At 45.9% G+C, this 19,746-nt stretch overlaps 1 protein-coding gene across 2 annotated transcripts in view; it reads left to right on the top strand.

Moving 5' to 3' along the window:
• The window catches only part of CDC7 (cell division cycle 7), a 114,506-nt gene that overhangs the window by 9,498 nt on the left and 85,262 nt on the right, over positions 1 to 19,746 (top strand). For both annotated transcript variants that reach the window (XM_040407783.1, XM_040407782.1), the window contains exon 2: positions 13,785 to 13,859. In XM_040407783.1, coding sequence (XP_040263717.1) covers positions 13,785 to 13,859 — 75 coding nt within the window. The remainder of the gene's footprint in view (positions 1 to 13,784; positions 13,860 to 19,746) is intronic.

Below are 19,746 nucleotides of genomic sequence, written 5' to 3'. Positions count from 1 at the left end.
TGCCATATACATTTAAAATAAGCTCCTGAAGAAGCGTGACAAAGTGTAGATCACGTGGAAACGCGTAGAGCTGCTGTAAATGAACTAGGACACAGCTCTCTAGGCAGGACTGCACTAGATGCAAACTTTTTAGTCAGCCTGAGAGTATGTATGTGATGTATGGATGAGCCAAAATATACTGGCTGTTGTGTGTATGGAGCTAAAACATACTAGCTCTGAGTGACTGTATGCCAGGATTGGCTGTGGGCATAGAGTTGCGACGTTAGGTCCTGACCATAGGCCATATATATACCTAAACTCTATATTTAGTGGTCTCAAATCCAACTACACCTCTATTTAGTTAGAGGTAGTGAGACTTAGTGTATTGAGAATTAGACTAGTGGGTATTTACCCGAAATTGCCCTTAGATACAGTCCACCAATTTATGGGTATACACACACTCTGTATCCGCTCACACTGATACTGGTGTCCGTTTCCCTGACTTGCATACCCTAGCAAATCTAGTTAGCAAGTCAGGCTCTAGCCTGGTCTTTCCAAACATACAGAGGGGCTATTTATTCTCCCCCCTTTGTGTGTTATGTGAAGACTAGTTGCCTGATGGTCACAGACTGTGACATATGGGTTTCCCTACCCCATTTTTAAACAGATTCTAATAAAGGTTTTGTTTTTCATTTTTAAACGTTCATCAGGCTGTTATCTTTAGGGTTATTAGTTTATCAAAATTATACTGATGAAAGGTCCTCTTTAATGTTCAGATTAAGTGGAATTATCACTGTTTTCTGCAGAATGGCGAGGGTGAATGACACAATGGGAAGTAAACTATGAGCTCATTTGCAGGTAAATCTGTGTTATGTAGGACATTAACCTTTATCCTAAGTGTTCCCTGGGTAGAGTAGCATATTGTAAAATGAAAATTACCTTGGATTATAACCGTTTTCTATAGAATGCAAAGGTGATCGAATGCCCATAGACTATAATGGGAAGTAAAACGTGACTTGGTGCCTGAACCATTCAACATGTCGAATACATCTGTAGCAGGTTTACTCTTCAAATTCAGTGGGATTATTTAAAATTGAGATTAAGTGGGATTATCATGTTAATGTCCTACATAACACAGATTTACCTGCAAATGAGCTCATAGTTTACTTTCCATTATAGTCTATGGGCATTCCTTTGTGTCATTCACCCTCGTCATTCTGCAGAAAACAGTGATAATTCCACTTAATCTGAACATTAAATAATCCCACTGAATTTGGAGAGTAAGCCTGCTAAATAATTATTAGATATGTCAAATGGTTTTGTCTCAAATTCAAATATTACATTTCCATTATTCTCTATGGGCATTCCACTCTGGTCTATTATTCTCTATAGACATTCCATTCTGTCATTCCTCTTGTCATTCCATAGAAACCAATGATAATCCCACTTAATCTTAATTTACAATAATCCCACCGAGTTTGGAGAGTAAATCTGCTAAATAATTATTAGATATGTCAAATGGTTTTGTCTCAAATTCAAATATTACATTTCCATTATTCTCTATGGGCATTCCACTCTGGTCTAGGGTTGGGCGATATCAAAAATATTCAGACGATAACGATATTAAAAAATTTAACGCGATAACGATATATCTCGATAAATACCAGTTTAAAATAAAAAACAGAAGGAGATGTTATACTGTATGGGGGGGCCACAAGGAGACGTTATACTGTATGGGGGGGCCACAAGGAGACGTTATACTGTATGGGGGGGCCACAAGGAGACGTTATACTGTATGGGGGGGCCACAAGGAGACGTTATACTGTATGGGGGGCCACAAGGAGACGTTATACTGTATGGGGGGCCACAAGGAGACGTTATACTGTATGGGGGGGCCACAAGGAGACGTTATACTGTATGGGGGGGCCACAAGGAGACGTTATACTGTATGGGGGGCCACAAGGAGACGTTATACTGTATGGGGGGGCCACAAGGAGACGTTATACTGTATGGGGGGGCCACAAGGAGACGTTATACTGTATGGGGGGGGCCCCCAAGGAGACGTTATACTGTATGGGGGGGCCCCCAAGGAGACGTTATACTGTATGGGGGGGGCCCCCAAGGAGACGTTATACTGTATGGGGGGGCCCCCAAGGAGACGTTATACTGTATGGGGGGGGGCCCCCAAGGAGACGTTATACTGTATGGGGGGGGCCCCCAAGGAGACGTTATACTGTATGGGGGGGGCCCCCAAGGAGACGTTATACTGTATGGGGGGGGCCCCCAAGGAGACGTTATACTGTATGGGGGGGGCCCCCAAGGAGACGTTATACTGTATGGGGGGGGCCCCCAAGGAGACGTTATACTGTATGGGGGGGGCCCCCAAGGAGACGTTATACTGTATGGGGGGGGGCCCCCAAGGAGACGTTATACTGTATGGGGGGGGGCCCCCAAGGAGACGTTATACTGTATGGGGGGGGCCCCCAAGGAGACGTTATACTGTATGGGGGGGGCCCCCAAGGAGACGTTATACTGTATGGGGGGGGCCCCCAAGGAGACGTTATACTGTATGGGGGGGGCCCCCAAGGAGACGTTATACTGTATGGGGGGGGCCCCCAAGGAGACGTTATACTGTATGGGGGGGGCCCCCAAGGAGACGTTATACTGTATGGGGGGGGCCCCCAAGGAGACGTTATACTGTATGGGGGGGGGCCCCAAGGAGACGTTATACTGTATGGGGGGGGCCCCCAAGGAGACGTTATACTGTATGGGGGGGGCCCCCAAGGAGACGTTATACTGTATGGGGGGGGCCCCCAAGGAGACGTTATACTGTATGGGGGGGGCCCCCAAGGAGACGTTATACTGTATGGGGGGGGCCCCCAAGGAGACGTTATACTGTATGGGGGGGGCCCCCAAGGAGACGTTATACTGTATGGGGGGGGCCCCCAAGGAGACGTTATACTGTATGGGGGGGGCCCCCAAGGAGACGTTATACTGTATGGGGGGGGCCCCCAAGGAGACGTTATAATAAAGTCTTGTGGCCACAGGCCATCATACATACAATAATACTTTACGATATACTTTTCCCGCGGCTGCCTCGCTTGTGTGCTCTGATTCTTACATCAGATGTCGGTGGGCGGAGATTTGAATATGGGAGTAAGGAGGAGGGAGAGCCGGGGGCGGCGGGAAGTAGTAAGTTTGTAATTTTGTCATCAGAGCACACGAGCGATGCAGCCACAGGAAAAGTCTCTCCAGAGACACCCAGTACTCACACAGAGTTCGTGACATAGAATCGGCACGGGTGGGTGACGGACGTTGATGTCAGATGGTGGGTGGAGTCTGGAGACTTGACTAAGGGAGGCGGAGCAAGAAGGAGCCAGGAGGGAAGTGGAAGTAATGTGTTTGTACTAGGGATCGACCGATTATCGGTTTGGCCGATATTATCGGCCGATATTGAGGATTTTGAACGTTATCGGCATCAATTTTGCCGATATACCGATAACGTATGGGGAACACAGAACGCGCTGCTCTCAGCGCTCTGTGTTCCCTCCGCAGCACAGGGGAGAAGGAAGCAGTGTCTCCTCCCCCTGTAATGCCGCTGCCGCCAATGAGGGGATAGAACATAAGAGGAGGGGCTGTGGCCGTTGCGCCACCAATGAAGATAAGCCTCTCATTCATTCATATACAGGAGGCGGGAGCTGGCTGCAGAATCACATAGCCGGCTCCTGACCTCTATGAGCAATAGCTGCGGTCCGCGGTAGTTAACTCCTCAGGTGCCGCGGATCGCAGCTACCGCTGATAGAGGTCGGGAGCCGGCTATGTGATTCTGCAGCCAGCTCCCGCCTCCTGTATATGAATGATCGAGAGACTTATCTTCATTGGTGGCGCAGTGCGCCCCCCCCAAGCCCCCCAGTATTAATCATTGGTGGCGCAGTGCGCCCCCCACCCCCATCCCAATCCCGGCCAATAGTAAAAACATTGGTGGCGCAGTGCGCCCCCCCCCCCCCACCCAGTATTAATCATTGGTGGCAGTGGCCACAGGATCCCCTCTCCCCTGCTCCTCCGATCGGAGCCACAGCTGTGTAATCCTGGGGCTCCGATCGGTTACCATGGCAGCCAGGACGCTATTGAAGCCCTGGCTGCCATGTTCAGCTCCATGCTGCTGTGTGCACTATGCACAGAGCAGCAGGGACAGTGTGAGATCCTATTCACCCTGATAGAGATCTATCAGGGTGAATAGGACAAAGGTTCTAGTCCCTAAGGGGGTTAAAAGTTAGTAAAAAAAAAACACAAAAATCTTAAGTATAAATGAAAAAGATTTATAAAAAAAAAAATACACATTAACAATAAACAAAAAAAATACACATTAACAATAAACATATTAATTTTCAGCAGATTTGTGTAGGAATTTTTTTTTTTTTCTCAAAAATGAAAATTCCCAGAATATCGGTATAAATTATCGGCTATCGGCCTGAAAGTTCACAAATTATCAATATCGGTCGATCCCTAGTTTGTACTCAGCGCTATGCAAGGTGCAGGGGCGGGCGGACGCAGATTTAGAAGCGGTCAGCGCACATGACCGCTTTGATGATGTCACAAAATACCGCGGTAATTAGGAAACAGCGATATCGCTATATCGCCGTTTTTTTAATACCGCAGTATATCGTGATACCGGTATATTGCCCAACCCTACTCTGGTCCATTATTCTCTATGGGCATTCCACTCTGGTCCATTATTCTCCATGGGCATTCCACTTTCCTGTTTAAGTCTATGGGCATTCCACTCTGTCATTCCTTTTAGTAAGGCCCCATTTTTAACTATTAATAACAGTTTTAACAGGGAGCGTGCACTGCTATTAATAGTCTAAAATGTCCAAAAAGCTGCACAGATCCAGCGCAGGCGCCAGGAAGTAGTACCTGACCGCGAGGGCACTGATTGGTGGCAGCGGTCACATGACTGTACGACACTACATCGCTGACCGCTTGTAAACAAAGGCTGGCGGATGACCACCTCAAAATTTGCGCTGGATTGGCTGGGATTTTAGATATATTATATTATAGTTTGTTTGTTTTTTAGTTATTTTAGAGCATTTTCTTCCGTTCCAGCACCATGAAGCAGTTTCAACCAGGGCGCACTTGCCTATATATGTGCAGCACAGGCTCAGGAGCTGAGACAAATCCGATCCTGACCCTTTAAAGCTTAGTTCACATCATCGTTCAGCCTTTCCGTTCTCCTGCTCCGTTATAAGAGCAGGAGAATGGCAAGGACGGATTCGGCACATAACTGAGCCGAACGGAGCCTACGGACCCCATAGACTATAATGGGGTCCGTTAGGTTTCCGCTCAGAAGATGATTTTGGAGCGGAGACAAAAGTCCTGCATGCACAACTTTTGTCTCCACTCCAAAATCATCTTCTGAGCGGAAACCTAACGGACCCCATTACAGTCTATGGGGTCCGTAGGCTCCGTTCGGCTCAGTTATGTGCCGAATCCGTCCTTTCCGTTCTCCTGCTCCTTTAACGGAGCAGGAGAACGGAAAGGCTGAACGCTGATGTGAACTCAGCCTAAAGCAGTGGTCCCCACTCCCCAACCTTTTTTGCACCAAGGGCCAGTTTCATGCAAGACAATTTTCCCACGGGGTGGGTGGGGCTTAGGGTTTTTATTTTTTCTGTTACAGCGTTCACCACATAGGATTTTAAGTTTGGACTTTTCGGACATGACGATATGTAATATGTTTATTTATTGTTTGTTTTATATGTAAAATTGGGAAAGGGGGTGATTTATACTTAAAATTCTTTTATTTTTTTTTATTTTTTTTAACTTTTTATCTAACAACTATTAGCCCCCTTAGGGGCTAGAACCTGGGATCTTTTCATCCCTTGTCCTATTCACACTGTCCCTGCTGCTCTGTGCTTTGTGCACACAGCAGCAGGGAGCCGACTATAGCAGCCAGGGCTTCAGTAGCATCCTGGCTGCCATGGTAACCGATCGGAGCCCCAGGATTACACTGCTGGGACTGCAATTGGAAACTGCCACCAATGAGGAGGAGGGGAGAGGGGACCCTGTGGCCACTGCCACCAATGATTTTAATACTGGGTGGGGAGGGGTGCACTGCGCCACCAATGATAATCTACCTTTTATACAGATACAGGAGGCGGGTGCGGTATAATCACATAGCGGCACCTGACTTCTGACAGGGAGTTGCGATCAGCAGCAGTCAACCCCTCAGGTGCTGCACCCGCCTCCTGTATCTGTAAGAGGACCTTTCATGGGTCCATACTTTATTAACTAGGTAGCAGGACATGTAGAGCGGCGCCCAGGGATCTCCCTGCACTTACTATTATTCCTGGGCGTCGCTCCGTTCGCCCGCTGTGCCCCCATTACTGTCTCCTGCACTGTATGCTAATTACTAATATCGGAACACTAGGGAGGAGACATCAGCTTCTCTCCCTGGGCGTTCCTTCTCCCTGGCTGTAGCGCTGTCCAATCGCAGTGCAGAACGTCACAGCCAGGGAGAAGGAAAGTCCTGGGAGAGAGGCTGATGTCTCCTCCCTGGTGTTCCGATAGTAGTAATTAGCATACAGCGGAGGAGAATGTAACGGGGGCTACAGCGGGCGAACAGAGCGGCGCCTAGGAATAATAGTAAGTGCAGGGAGATCCCTGGGCGCCGCTCTACATGTCCTGCTACTTAGTTAATAAAGAGCAGACCCACGAAAGGTCCTCTGTAGTGTTGAGCGAACTTGTGTTTTAAGTTCTGCGTCCAAAGTTCAGTTTCGGGTTATCAAAGAATCCTGTTATGGATTCCGCTACCACGGACTATAACTGAATTTGGAATCCATAACGGGATTCTTCGATAACCCGAACTTTGGACCCAGAACTTGAAACACAAGTTTGCTCAACACTAGTCCTCTTGTTAATTATCATTGGTGGCACAGTGGCCACAGTCCCTCCCCTCCTCCGCCCACTCTCTCCTCGGTGGCAGTGGATGGCCGGCATCACAGTTAGAAGGAAGGAACGCTGTACGGCTGCCCGCTGTGTGTGATGTGTGCATCGGGCGTGCATACCCTTTAAAGGCGTTATCCAATAGTACAAATACTAGGGAGGCAGGTCACAGTCGCGCCCTGCTATTGGCTGCTACCCCCAACAGCCCCCCCGTCGCAGGATGTTTTGATTCACATAACGGAGGGATGCAGGTGCCGGGGTCTGGGTAAGTATCTTCTATAGGAGGAGCCCGGGCATTGTGATGGGTATTTGTACTATTGGATTACCCCCTTTAAGTTGCATGATGCGCCACTGACTGCGTTTTAACTCCGGAGTCGTAGTCTAGTTCTAGCACATTGACTTGTGCAGTTGCAGCAGTGTCCTAATCGATTTCTGTGCTGTAAGTGCTCATAAGTTTTTCTTTTTTGTTGCATAACAGAGTGACTGTGCACAGATTTTGCTGCCATTGGCATCTTTGATGGAGTCGGGTTTTCTAGGTGTATTAACGCACACTGGTCCAGATTTACTAATCCTATAGATCAGTAATGGCGAACCTTTTACAGACCGAGTGTCCAAACTGCAACCCGAAACCCACTTATTTATCACAAAGTGCCAACACGGCAATTTAACCTGAATACTACAGTACAATATAGTATATCTTCCATGTACTTTATCATTTAGCTGTAATCGCCTGCCTACATTCAATGCGCTGTTCATAGTGCGCCCTGCGCTGATGAATGGCAGGAAAAGTCTAAGGCGTATTGGTACACCATAGACTTTTTCCTGGGTGCGGGTGCCCACAGAGAGGGCTCTGAGTGCCTCCTCTGGCACCCGTGCCATGGGTTCGCCACCACTGCTATAGATGGTGTAAGCTTAGAACGGCGTCTACACCTGCACCAGATTTCTCACGGGTGCCCAGGCTGGATGGTTCAGACACTTTTCTCTGACTTTATACCAACTATTGGCTCGCTGACTTAAAGATGGGGTTTTGTTTTTTACTCCAGAACTGCACCAACATTTTGGCGCAAAATAACCCCTGTCCATTTTCCCATGAAGCCCTGCCCCTTGATGAGCAGCAAAAAACTGTAGAAACCCTGTGCCAGCTTGCACCTCTTTGTAGACATTTTTGGCGCAGATACATTAGTAAATCTGGGCCATTGTGCGGTTCAGTGCATTTCTATAAATGATTCGGTCATGGATCCCAGTTCTAGGCTTAGTGGCTATGTACTGGTTTTTATTGCTTCATTGCATTTTATACCCAATGTTAGGGTTGTTGCGAGTATCGAAATTTCGATACCCAATCCATACTTTTGTCCTGGTATCGATACGATACCAGGATTTCCATTTTTTTCGATCCTGGGCTGCGCAGTCTAGTATCACAGAACATGAGCGCACTGCTCTCAGCGCGCTAATGTTCCCTCAGCAGCACAGGGGAGAAGGAAGCAGTGTCTCCCTCCCCCTGTGCTGCCGCTGCCACCAATGAACGGAGGAGGGGCGGGCGCACTGCGCCACCAATGATAAGACTTTTCCTACACAAAGTGGCGCCCAGAGATGTCCCAGCACTTACCATTATTCCTGGGCGCCGCTCCGTTCGCCCGCAGTGCCCCATTACTGTCTCCTCTCCTGCTCCATATGCCAATTATCGGCGCAATGGGGAGGAGACATCAGCTTCTCTAGTGGGCGTTCATTCTCACTGTGCTGTGATTGGCCAGGGAGAAGGAACGCCCACTAGAGAAGCTGATGTCTCCTCCCCATTGCTCCGATAGTAATTGGCATATGGAGCAGCAGAGGAGACAGTAATGGGGCACAGCGGGCGAACGGAGCGGCGCCCAGGACTAATAGTAAGTGCTGGGACATCTCTGGGCGCCGCTCTGTGTAGCCTAATACTTAGTCTGCACTCATATAAAGAAGTATTTAACACATAATACAGGAGGCAGGTGCCGGCAGCAGAATCGCATTGCCGGCACCCTGCCCCTGACAGGGAGCTGCGATCGGTGGCAGTTAACCCCTCAGGTGCGGCACCTGAGGGGTTAACTGCCGCTGATCTGCCAGTACCCGCCTCCTGTATTAAGGGGTAATTATCATTGGTGGCGCAGTGCCTCCTCCCCCCCACCCCATTAAAATCATTGGTGGCAGTGGCCACAGGGTCCCCTCCCCCTTATTGGTGGCCTTGGCAGCTTCTGATCGGAGCCCCAGCAGTGTAAGCCTGGGGCTCCGATCGGTTACCATGGCAGCCAGGATGCTACTGGAGCCCTGGCTGCCATAGTCAGCTCCCTGCTGCTGTGTGTACTATGCACAGGGCAGCAGGGAGAGTGTGAGGTCCTATTCACCTTAATAGAGATCTATTGGGGTGAATAGGACAAGGGATGAAAGATCCCAGGTTCTAGCCCCTAAGAAGGGAAATAGTTATTAACCCCTTAGGGACACAGCCTTATTTCACCTTAAGGACCAGGCCATTTTTTGCAAATCTGACCAGTGTCACTAAGTGGTGATAACTTTAAAACACTTTGATTTATCCTGGCCATTCTGAGATTGTTTTTTCGTCGCATATTGTATTTCATGACACTGCTATAATTTGGGTCAAAAAAGTTAATTTTTTTGCATAAACAAATACCTATTTTACCAAAAAATGGGAAAAATTTGCAAATTTCAAAGTTTCAGTTTCTCTACTTCTGTAATACATAGTAATACCCCCAAAAATTGTGATGACTTAACATTTCCCATATGTCTACTTCATGTTTGAATTATTTTGGGAATGATATTTTATTTTTTGGGGTTGTTACAAGGCTTAGAAGTTTAGAAGCAAATCTTAAAATTTTTCAGAAATTTACAAAAACCCAATTTTTAGGGACCACTACAGGTCTGAAGTCACTTTGCGAGGCTTACATAATAGAAACCGCCCAAAAATGACTCCATTCTATAAACTACACCCCCCAAGGTATTCAAAACTGATTTTACAAACTTCGTTAACCCTTTAGGTGTTGCACAGGAGTTATTGGCAAATGGGGATGAAATTTGAGAATTTTTCATTTTTTTTTGCCTAATTTACCATTTTAACCCATTTTTTTCCACTAACAAAGCAAGGGTTAACAGCCAAACAAGACTGTATCTTTATTGCCCTGACTCTGCCGTTTACAGAAACACCCAATATGTGGTCGTAAACTACTGTACGGGCACACAACGGGGCGTAGAGTGAAAGGTGCGCCGTATGGTTTTTGGAAGCCAGATTTTGCTTGACTGTTTTTTTTACACCATGTCCCATTTGAAGCCCCCTGATGCACCCCTAGAGTAGAAACTCCATAAAAGTGACCCCATCTAAGAAACTACACCCCTCAAGGTATTCAAAACTGATTTTACAAACTTTGTTAACCCTTTAGGTGTTGCACAAGATTTAATGGAAAATAGAGATACAATTTCAAAATTTCACTTTTTTGGCAGATTTTCCATTTTAATATTATTATTTTTTCCAGTTACAAAGCAAGGGTTAACAGCCAAACCAAACTCATTATTTATGGCCCTGATTCTGTAGTTTACAGAAACACCCCATATGTGGTCGTAAACTGCTGTACGGGCACACGGCAGGGCGCAGAAGGAAAGGAATGCCATACGATTTTTGGAAGGCAGATTTTGCTGGACTGGTTTTTTGACACCATGTCCCATTTGAAGCCCCCCTGATGCACCCCTAGAGTAGAAACTCCAAAAAAGTGACCCCATTTTAGAAAGTACGGAATAGGGTGGCAGTATTGTTGGTACTAGTTTAGGGTACATATGATTTTTGGTTGCTCTATATTACACTTTTTGTGCGGCAAGGTAACAAGAAATAGCTTTTTTGGCACTTTTTTTTATTTAATTTACAACATTTATCTGACAGGTTAGATCATGTGGTAATTTTATAGAGCAGGTTATCACGGACGCGGCGATACCGAATATGTATACAATTTTTTTTATTTATGTAAGTTTTATACAATAACTTCATTTTTAAAACCAAAAAAATTTTTTAGTGTCTCCATAGTCTAAGAGCCATATTTTTTTCAGTTTTTGGGCGATTATCTTGAGTAGGGTCTCATTTTTTGCGGGATGAGATAACGGTTTGATTGGCACTATTTTGGCGTACATGCGACTTTTTTGCTCACTTTTATTACCTTTTTTGGGAAGTAAGGTGGGCAAAATTTCCATTTTCTCATAGTTTTTATTTTTATGGCGTTCACCATGCGGGGGAAGTAACATGATCGTTTTATAGATCAGGTCGTTACGGACGCGGCGATACCTAATATGTGTAGTGTATTTTATTTTTAAAATTTTTATTCAGTGATAAATGTGTTTTTTGTTTTTTTTTATTATTTATTTATTTTTTTTATCAACTTTTTTAATTTTTTTTACTTTTTTTTTTTTTTTTTTTTTTTTTTTTTTTTACCCAGACCCACTTGGTTCTTGAAGATCCAGTGGGTCTGATGTCTGTATAATACAGTACAGAACCCTATATAGGGTTCTGTACTGTATTTTACTTACACTGAACAGATCTATGCTTTTAGCATAGATCTGTTCAGCACCATGGACAGCAGGACGCCTGAGCAGGCGTCCTGTTGCCATGGGAACCTTCCCCCTCTGCCACAACTTCGCAGACGGGGAAGGGTGAGTACGGGGCTTCGGGGGGCTCTCTCCATCGGGGGGCTGCAAAGGCACAGCATCCCCCCGATGGAGAGGGAGGGAGCCCCTTGAACCTGACAGTTAATCTTTTCCATACCGCGGTCCGTACGGACCGCGGTATGGAAAGGGTTAAACGGCTGACATCTGCACAGATGTCAGCCGTTTATACCAGGGTGTCAGCAATGTGCTGAGACCCTGGTATAACCACTAGAAGCCAACAAATTTTCAAGGGGAGGCGGGCGGGGGATAGCGATCCCGCCTGCCGCACCTCCCGTAACGCCCCCACCACCTGCGAAACCCCCCTGCACCACCCGCTGGCATCAAATCATGCAGGGGGGGGTGCAAAATCTTGATTTTAGGCACTCTAAAGTTTCTGATCCCCACGGTCAGGGACCGCGGGGATCATAAACTGCAAAAAGCGCAGCAAACCGCAGGTCTGAATTGACCTGCGGTTTGCTGCGATCGCCGGGGGGGGGGGATGCCTATTTAAAGTTAGGATGTACTGGTACGTCCTGTGTCCTTAAGGACTCGGGAAATGGGGCGTACCGGTACGTCCTGTGTCCTTAAGGGGTTAAATAAAAAGTGTAAAAACAAAACAAAAACCCCACCAAAATATTAAGTATAAATTACATATAAAATATATAAACAATAAATAAATAAACATATCGCCACGTCAGAAAAGTCCAAACTATTAAAATATTTTAAAAATCTATGCGGTGGATGCCGGAACAGAAAAAAGAAATAAAAACTGTGCGATTCGCCATTTTTTTTTTAATGAGGAATGCACGTGGATTTTTTGGTTTTATTTTTTTCGCATGGTATCGAAACCGAATCCAAAATTTGGTATCGCAACAACTCTACCCAATGTGAGTATTGGGACTGCTTTGTCGGACTACACCGTTAGACCTGTAGGCACACTATTATAGGACACTTCAGGACTGTTTGCAATGTTGCAAATATCCATTAGAGAAATAAAGAAAAAAATTTTTTTAAAGCAGTGATGCCGGCAAGTATAGGATTTTATAATTTATTTATTTTTTTCCCTTAGGACTTTTGCTTGCTTTTTTTTTTTTTCATAACTCTGGTACTGTCTCTTTAAGGCTGGGTTCACACGAGCGTGTCCGGATTAGTTCCGGATGCGTCCCGGTGTGTTGCGGCAAACCCGCGCGAGTAGGAATGCAATTGCAGTCAGTTTTGACTGCGATTGCGTTCCGATGTTCAGTTTTTATCGTGCGTGTGCAATGTGTTTTGCACGCGCGTGATAAAAATCCGACTGTGGTACCCAGACCCGAACTTCTTCACAGAAGTTCAGGTTTGGGTTCGGTGTTGTGTAGATGTTATTATTTTCCCTTATAACATGGTTATAAGGGAAAATAATAGCATTCTGAAAACAGAATGCATAGTAAGTGATCAGTTGAGGGTTAAAAAAAATAAAAAAAATTAACTCACCTTCTCCGTTTGTTCGCGTAAGTCCCGGTCTCTTCTTTACTTCTCAAAAGATGAACTATGGGCTAAAGGACCTTTGGTGACGTCAGATCACATGCTCCAATCACAGGGTCCATCACCGTGGTGATGGACCCTGTGATTGGAGCATGTGATCTGACGTCACCAAAGGTCCTTTAGCCCATAGTTCATCTTTTTAAAGAACTAAAGACCGGGAGAACTACGCGAACAAGAGGACAAGGTGAGTTAATTTTTTTTATTTTTTAACCCTCAATTGATCACTTACTTTGCATTCTGTATTCAGAATGCTATTATTTTCCCTTATAACCATGTTATAAGGGAAAATAATACAGTGTATAGACAGTCACCTAGCAACCGTGCGTGAAAATCGCACCGCATCCGCACTTGCTTGCGGATGCATGCGATTTTCACGCAACCCCATTCACTTCTATGGGGCCTGCGTTGCGTGAAAAACGCAGAATATAGAGCATGCTGCGATTTTCACGCAACGCATAAGTGATGCGTGAAAATCATCGCTCATCTGAACAGCCCCATTGAAATGAATGGGTCCAGATTCAGTGCGGGTGCAATGCGTTCACCTACCGCATTGCACCCGCGCGGAAATCTCGCCCGTGTGAACGCAGCCTTACTTTTATTACAGACAAGCTCTTTAAATAAATCTTAAAATAATTTGTAGCAATCCTCTTCAATAACCTTACTTGTTATACTTGCAGGAGAAATTGAGAAACTCTATGCAGCCGTTCCACAAATCCGAAGTATCTTCTATGTTATGGGGAAAATCGGAGAGGGTAAGTGTAGATATGTATATGTAGTTGGTGTGTTTAAAGGGGTTGTCCGTCCTAGAAACCCAACCCAATGCATGAAACCTGTGCCCAGTTTAAAAAACACAAACCTGACCAGTCTGCAGTCCCGTCATTCCCACGCTACTGGTGAAGTGCTGCTGTAGAACACGTAAATGCCGAAGCCAGTGATTGGTCGCGTCGGTCACAATCTACTTTTGCTCCAGAGTCAACCAAAAGAAGGCAGGATTTTTTTCTTTAAGTTGGGCACAGTTTCCGAGGATTGGGTTGGTCATCTCCTAGGCCAGACAACCCCTTTAAAGGGGTATTCCGAGATTAAACTATTATATCCTCTTCCCCCCCCCCCCCATTGTTAGGTGCTGCAAGTTTATAATTGACATTTATTAAAAGTTTTGTACAGGGCTTGAGATTCCCTGCCTGGTCACATGGTACACTCTCTTCACTTCCTCCCAGAACACATGCGTTCATTGTGCACATGTTCTGGGCTTCTGATTCCCACCCACAATAAACATGTCAGTCAGCAGTGAGACACTTTCATGCCCTGCCCCCTGCCTCCCTTCATCTCTGCTCCTAGTGCCTTTCAGCAGTGTTTCAGCCCTGCCCCCTCCAGCATGGCAGAGGAGCCTGCAGTGAGCATCTGTGGCTGTCTGACTGCACAGATATGGCTGGCTTACCTCAGGAGAGTTAAGAGCTTTTATCTCTGACAGTGCCTGCTTGTGGTGCAGGCACTCAGATAAAAGAAGGAAAGGGGAGGTAATGATTCAATTAGTGGAGGGTTGCTTTAGATGCTGCTATCTCCTCAACAGTAGCAGATACAAACACGCAACTGGTCTTGTTTGAAAGCTGACATTCCATGGTTTCATACAATAACAGCATTAGTCCAAGCAACAGAAGAGATATCACTGTTAGAAATCGAGTCAGGAATAATCGCGAGTAAAATCTGCCTTTACTTTCATTTTCAGCTGCATTCACAGCATCCCGATTACTATTAGTGATATCTTCCCCTGTGCTGAACATATTGCTGTCATTCTGGTGTTGTCTGAAAGCTTTCAAACAATCTAAAGCCCATATCTCTAGCTGAGAGATATGAGTAGTTAAAGCAGCCGGGAGGAGAATGAGGGAGCAGCTGCAGAGCCACAAAAACTGTAAAAAAAAAATATATATAATATATATATATATATATATAATCTCTTATCATTAGCTTTCCCCCTAAAAATCAAATAAGTTACTTAATACACAATATTTACCCCAAATGGTTCCTAAAAAGCCAACAACTAATCCAGCAAAAATAAATAAATAAGAATTAAAGAAAGAATTTATGACTGCTAAAACACAAAGGGGGGAAAATGTTATTGGTCCTTAAGGCTACAATTAATGATGTCACTAAGGGGTTAAAAATGCAATAGTGTCACCTGAGTTGTGCGCCAACACGATTTACTGCAGACACATTAAAAATCTACAATAAAAAAGTGACATCCAAGTTGTTTCTAGCCTGAATAGGAGTTTTCCCCCTCACCTATGACAGCACCCATGGAGAGACCACCTCCTACTCCAAGACAGGAAACGGGAACCAGAAACCGCTTTAAAAGAGGGACCACCCTCTCCACCTCCAGTTCTGTTTCCAGTCCTAAGGGGACAGGAGGGAATTTCGAAACCGTCGGGATACCAGGAGCTGTGGGCGCCCCGGCTGTTTAATGTGTATATGGCGAGCTTACCCGTGTGGCGTAAGTCTCTGTTAGGAGCTGCTGCTAAGTCTGGGCCTCTTTCTTCCTCCTGCCCGCTCCGCTCCTTCTCGGCCTAGGGCGGTGCTTTTTTTCTTCCTGGGTGTCTGCGGCCGTGTCGCTTGTCCGGCTGTCAGCGCCTCGCCTATTACCAGGGGAAGCGGCGTGCGCAGGACCGCCGCGGCCTGGGCAGTGACGTACTTTCGGTGCAACAGTAGAGGGAAGCACAGCTATAAGCCGGAAATGGGAGTCGGTGTGCGCGCGCCTGGGTGAGGAAAGCTAAGCCAGCTCACTGGTGAAGCGGGCAGTTCCTCCATTGAGAAGATTCAGGTCAGAACATGGAGCAGTCTCAGTGCGCAGAAGCCACTGAAACCACCAATGATACGCCAGTACCGTGGTGGGGTAAGAGGGGTGATTCTTCCCCCCCCCCCCCATGTGCAATATTACTGAATTACTGATTACTCATGGGGGTCATCTTCTGTGTCTAAGGAGTCTAGAAAGGTCTCCAGATCCAAAGACAAGGGTTGTGCTATATGTAAAAAGAAGCTACCCTCTGCTTGGGCAAAGCCCCTTTGCCAAGCTTGTGTGAGCAAGTTAATGGAGGAGGAAGCTCCATCTCTGGGCAGCATCAAGCAGATGATCCGGGAGGAGGTTAAGGAGTCAGTTAGCGGTCTGCTAAAAAGCCGCCCTAGTACCTCTGCAGCTGCATCGAATCCCCCCTCTAGCGACAGTGATGTGCTTTCTGGATTGGAGGAAGAGGGAGAATGTCTTTCATCAAATTGACTCCTCTGATGACGAAGCTGGGAAGCCGCTTTTTCATACAGAGAACATTACTTCCCTAGTAAAAGTAGTAAGAGCTACTATGGGGTTAGATGACCAAAAGCCGCCACAGTCTGTTCAGGACTCTGTTTGAAAGAAAAGTATTTGATGTGCTTAAAAATATTCAGGCTGTTATTGATAAAGAATGGAAAAAGCCTGATAGGAAATTTTTTTTTTTACCCTCCTCTGTTAAGCATATATACCCCTTTGATGAGGAAGTGACTACCTCTTGAGATAGAGCAACAAAGCTAGATGCTCCGGTAGCCAAAATAGCTAAAAAAGCTGTGCTCTTCTTTGAGGATATGGATTCTCTAAAGGACCTAATGGATAGAAAGGCAGACATTTATTTAAAGGGGTTCTGCAGTTTGTTTTAACTGATTATCTATCCTCTGGATAGATCGTCAGCATTTAACCAGCAGGGGTCCGACACCTGGGATCCCCGCCGATCAGCTGTTTGAGAAGGCAGCGGTGCTCCAGCAGCGCCGCGGCCTTCTCGCTGTTCAAGTTAACTGAGTTTAGCCCAGGCCAGTTGATACTACTCGTAACGTCACTGGGCCTGCGGTAAACAGTGAGAAGGCCGTGGCGCTGCTGGAGTGCCGCTGCCTTCTCAAACAGCTGATCGGCGGGGGTCCCGGGTGTCGGAGCCCCGCCGATCAGATGCTGATCTATCCAGAGGATAGATCATCAGTTAAAGAAAACTGTAGAACCCCTTTAAAGAAAAATTGGGAAGCCTCGGCGGCGGCCTTTAGACAGTCTATTGCCGCTACTTTGGTAGCTAGATACCTTAAGGCATGGATGAAGGAGTTGGAGGATCACATTAAAGGGGGTACCCCTGGAGAGCAGTTAGCATCATCTTCCTACTTTTTTTTTTATAAAAAAAAAAGTGGGAGACTGAATCCATTGAATCGTCCCTCCGCCTTATGTGTCTAATTTTAGAGGAAGAGAAAGCTCTCTTTGAAAAAAGTACTGTCGTTCTTTAGAAGCCAATCAAGGCTGTTAAGAAGTTTTGCACGTAAAGAACAAACACTTGAACAGGCAGGTCAGAAATACACTGCACAGTTAAAAGAAAGAAAGCATTTACAATATTTGAGACATAGCCTATTTCAGGGAGGGACGACTCTGATTATAAAACTAAATCAGCGAGAGGACTTGAGGTGGAAACAGAGCCTTCATCATCTGAAGGTGAAACAGATCGTGAACCCAAACGTAATACGAAACACCCTAAACCATTCTCCTCCAGAGGCCATCAGAATAGGGGGAGCTCATGGAGAGGTAGAGGAGGGGGGATTGTTTAGGTCAGGGAGTCCCCATTTCAACCTATCTATTGAGGGAAAGGAAGGATCCCTAAGAATGTGCCCAATAGCACCGTCACCAACTGTGGTGTTGTCTGATGAATTACAAGTAATTAATCTATCTGACAGGGCACTTACGGAAGCAGAAACTGACATCCTCAAAAAGGGCCTTTCGATTGTCCCTACCCATGCCTTTGATTTTTTTTGGCTGGGTGAAAGACCTCCATCTCTTTGTGAGAAAATTAAAGTGGAAATAATCTTTCATGAGTCAAGATAAACGTCAATGTGCAACTTGGTATCAATATCACTGATATGTCAGACATGAGGAATTTAGTTGATCTTTTATGTGAAAATGAAAGAATCCCAGGTGAGGGACCTTTCACGTCCATCAAGAATCGTTCTCAATTAACCCCCCCTATTTGTGATATTACCCCAATGGATATTTTTTTTTAAATTGGTTATTGATGAATTATCACAGTTGGAGGGGTTACATACTAAGAACAATGTCACAAAAGATGAACTAGAGGGCTTGTTGTCACTTAAGAAAGATACATCTATAGTGATCAAAGCGGCTGATGAAGGGGGCAATTTTGTGGTGTTGGGACATGAGCAATATCTCAAAATGTACATGGATATCCTGATAGATAGGAGTTGCTATGATGTATTGCCAGCAAATCCCACTGAGCTGAAAAATAGGGATCGACCGATATTGATTTTTTTAGTGTCGATACCGATAATTTGTGAACTTTCAGGCCGATAGCCGATAATTTATACCGATATTCTGGCTATTTTTATTTTTGAGGGGAAAAAAAATTTCCTACACAAATCTGCTAAAAATTTATGTTTATTGTTAACGTGTATTTTTTATTTTTTACTAACTTTTAGCCCCCTTAGGGACTAGGACCCTTGTCCCATTCACCCTGATAGATCTCTATCAGGGTGAATAGGAGCTCACACTGTCCCTGCTGCTCTGTGCTCTGTGCACACAGCAGCATGGAGCTGAACATGGCAGCCAGGGCTTCAGTAGCGTCCTGGCTGCCATGGTAACCGATCGGAGCCCCAGGCTTACACAGCTGGGGCTCCGATCGGAGGAGCAGGGGAGAGGGGATCCTGTGGCCACTGCCACCAATGATTAATACTGGGTGGGGGGGGGGCGCACTGCGCCACCAATGAAGATAAGTCTCATTCATATACAGGAGGTGGGAGCTGGCTGCAGAATCACATAGCCGGCTCCCAACCTCTATGAGCGGTAGCTGCGATCTGCGGCACCTTAGGGGTTAACTACCGCGGACCGCAGCTACAGTTCATAGAGGTCGGGAGCCGGCTATGTGATTCTGCAGCCAGCTCCCGCCTCCTGTATATGAATTAATGAAAGACTTATCTTCATTGGTGGAGCGGTGGCCACAACCCCTCCCCTCCTCTTGTCTCCTCTCACTGGCGGCAGCAGCAGCACAGGGGGAGGGAGACACGGCTTCCTTCTCCCCTGTGCTGCGGAGGGAACACAGAGAGCGCTGAGAGCAGCGCGTTCTGTGTTCCCAATACGTTATCGGCAAAATAGATACCGATAACGGTCAAAATCCTCAATATCGGCCGATAATATCGGTAAAAAAAAAGGGTACATCGATCTGCTTTTTTTTTTTTTTTTTTTTTTTTACAGGGACAGCGGAGGAATTTGGCGAGTTTAAGGCCTTTAATACCAACCAATTTGAGCTTTTTTTCACTTTTGAGATCAACCCCTCTCAAATTACCTTTCTCGATTTTAAATATCATGAGGTCTGATTAAGTAACATCATTCCGGGATGTGCGGTCCATTCTCTTTCAGGGTATTGAGATCGTGAGACCATCCCCGCAAGGAGGCGATCTTGACCAATGTGTCCTCCAGAAAGAGGCTCAGTGGACATTCAGGCTGAGGACTGTGCGATCTTTAGGACTAAATGATTATATTTCCTTTGTCTGTTTTATTGATCAATAGATTTTCATTACCCCTGAGCCTTTTTTGGCTCGTACATTCTGGTGGCAAGTTTGTTTAAGTGTCCATTATGC

Source organism: Bufo bufo, chromosome 9 (genome assembly GCF_905171765.1).
Source record: "Bufo bufo chromosome 9, aBufBuf1.1, whole genome shotgun sequence".
NCBI classification, from domain to species: domain Eukaryota; kingdom Metazoa; phylum Chordata; class Amphibia; order Anura; family Bufonidae; genus Bufo; species Bufo bufo.
Note: the sequence above shows the minus strand (reverse complement) of the source record. Positions and strands in the feature narration are given on the sequence as shown.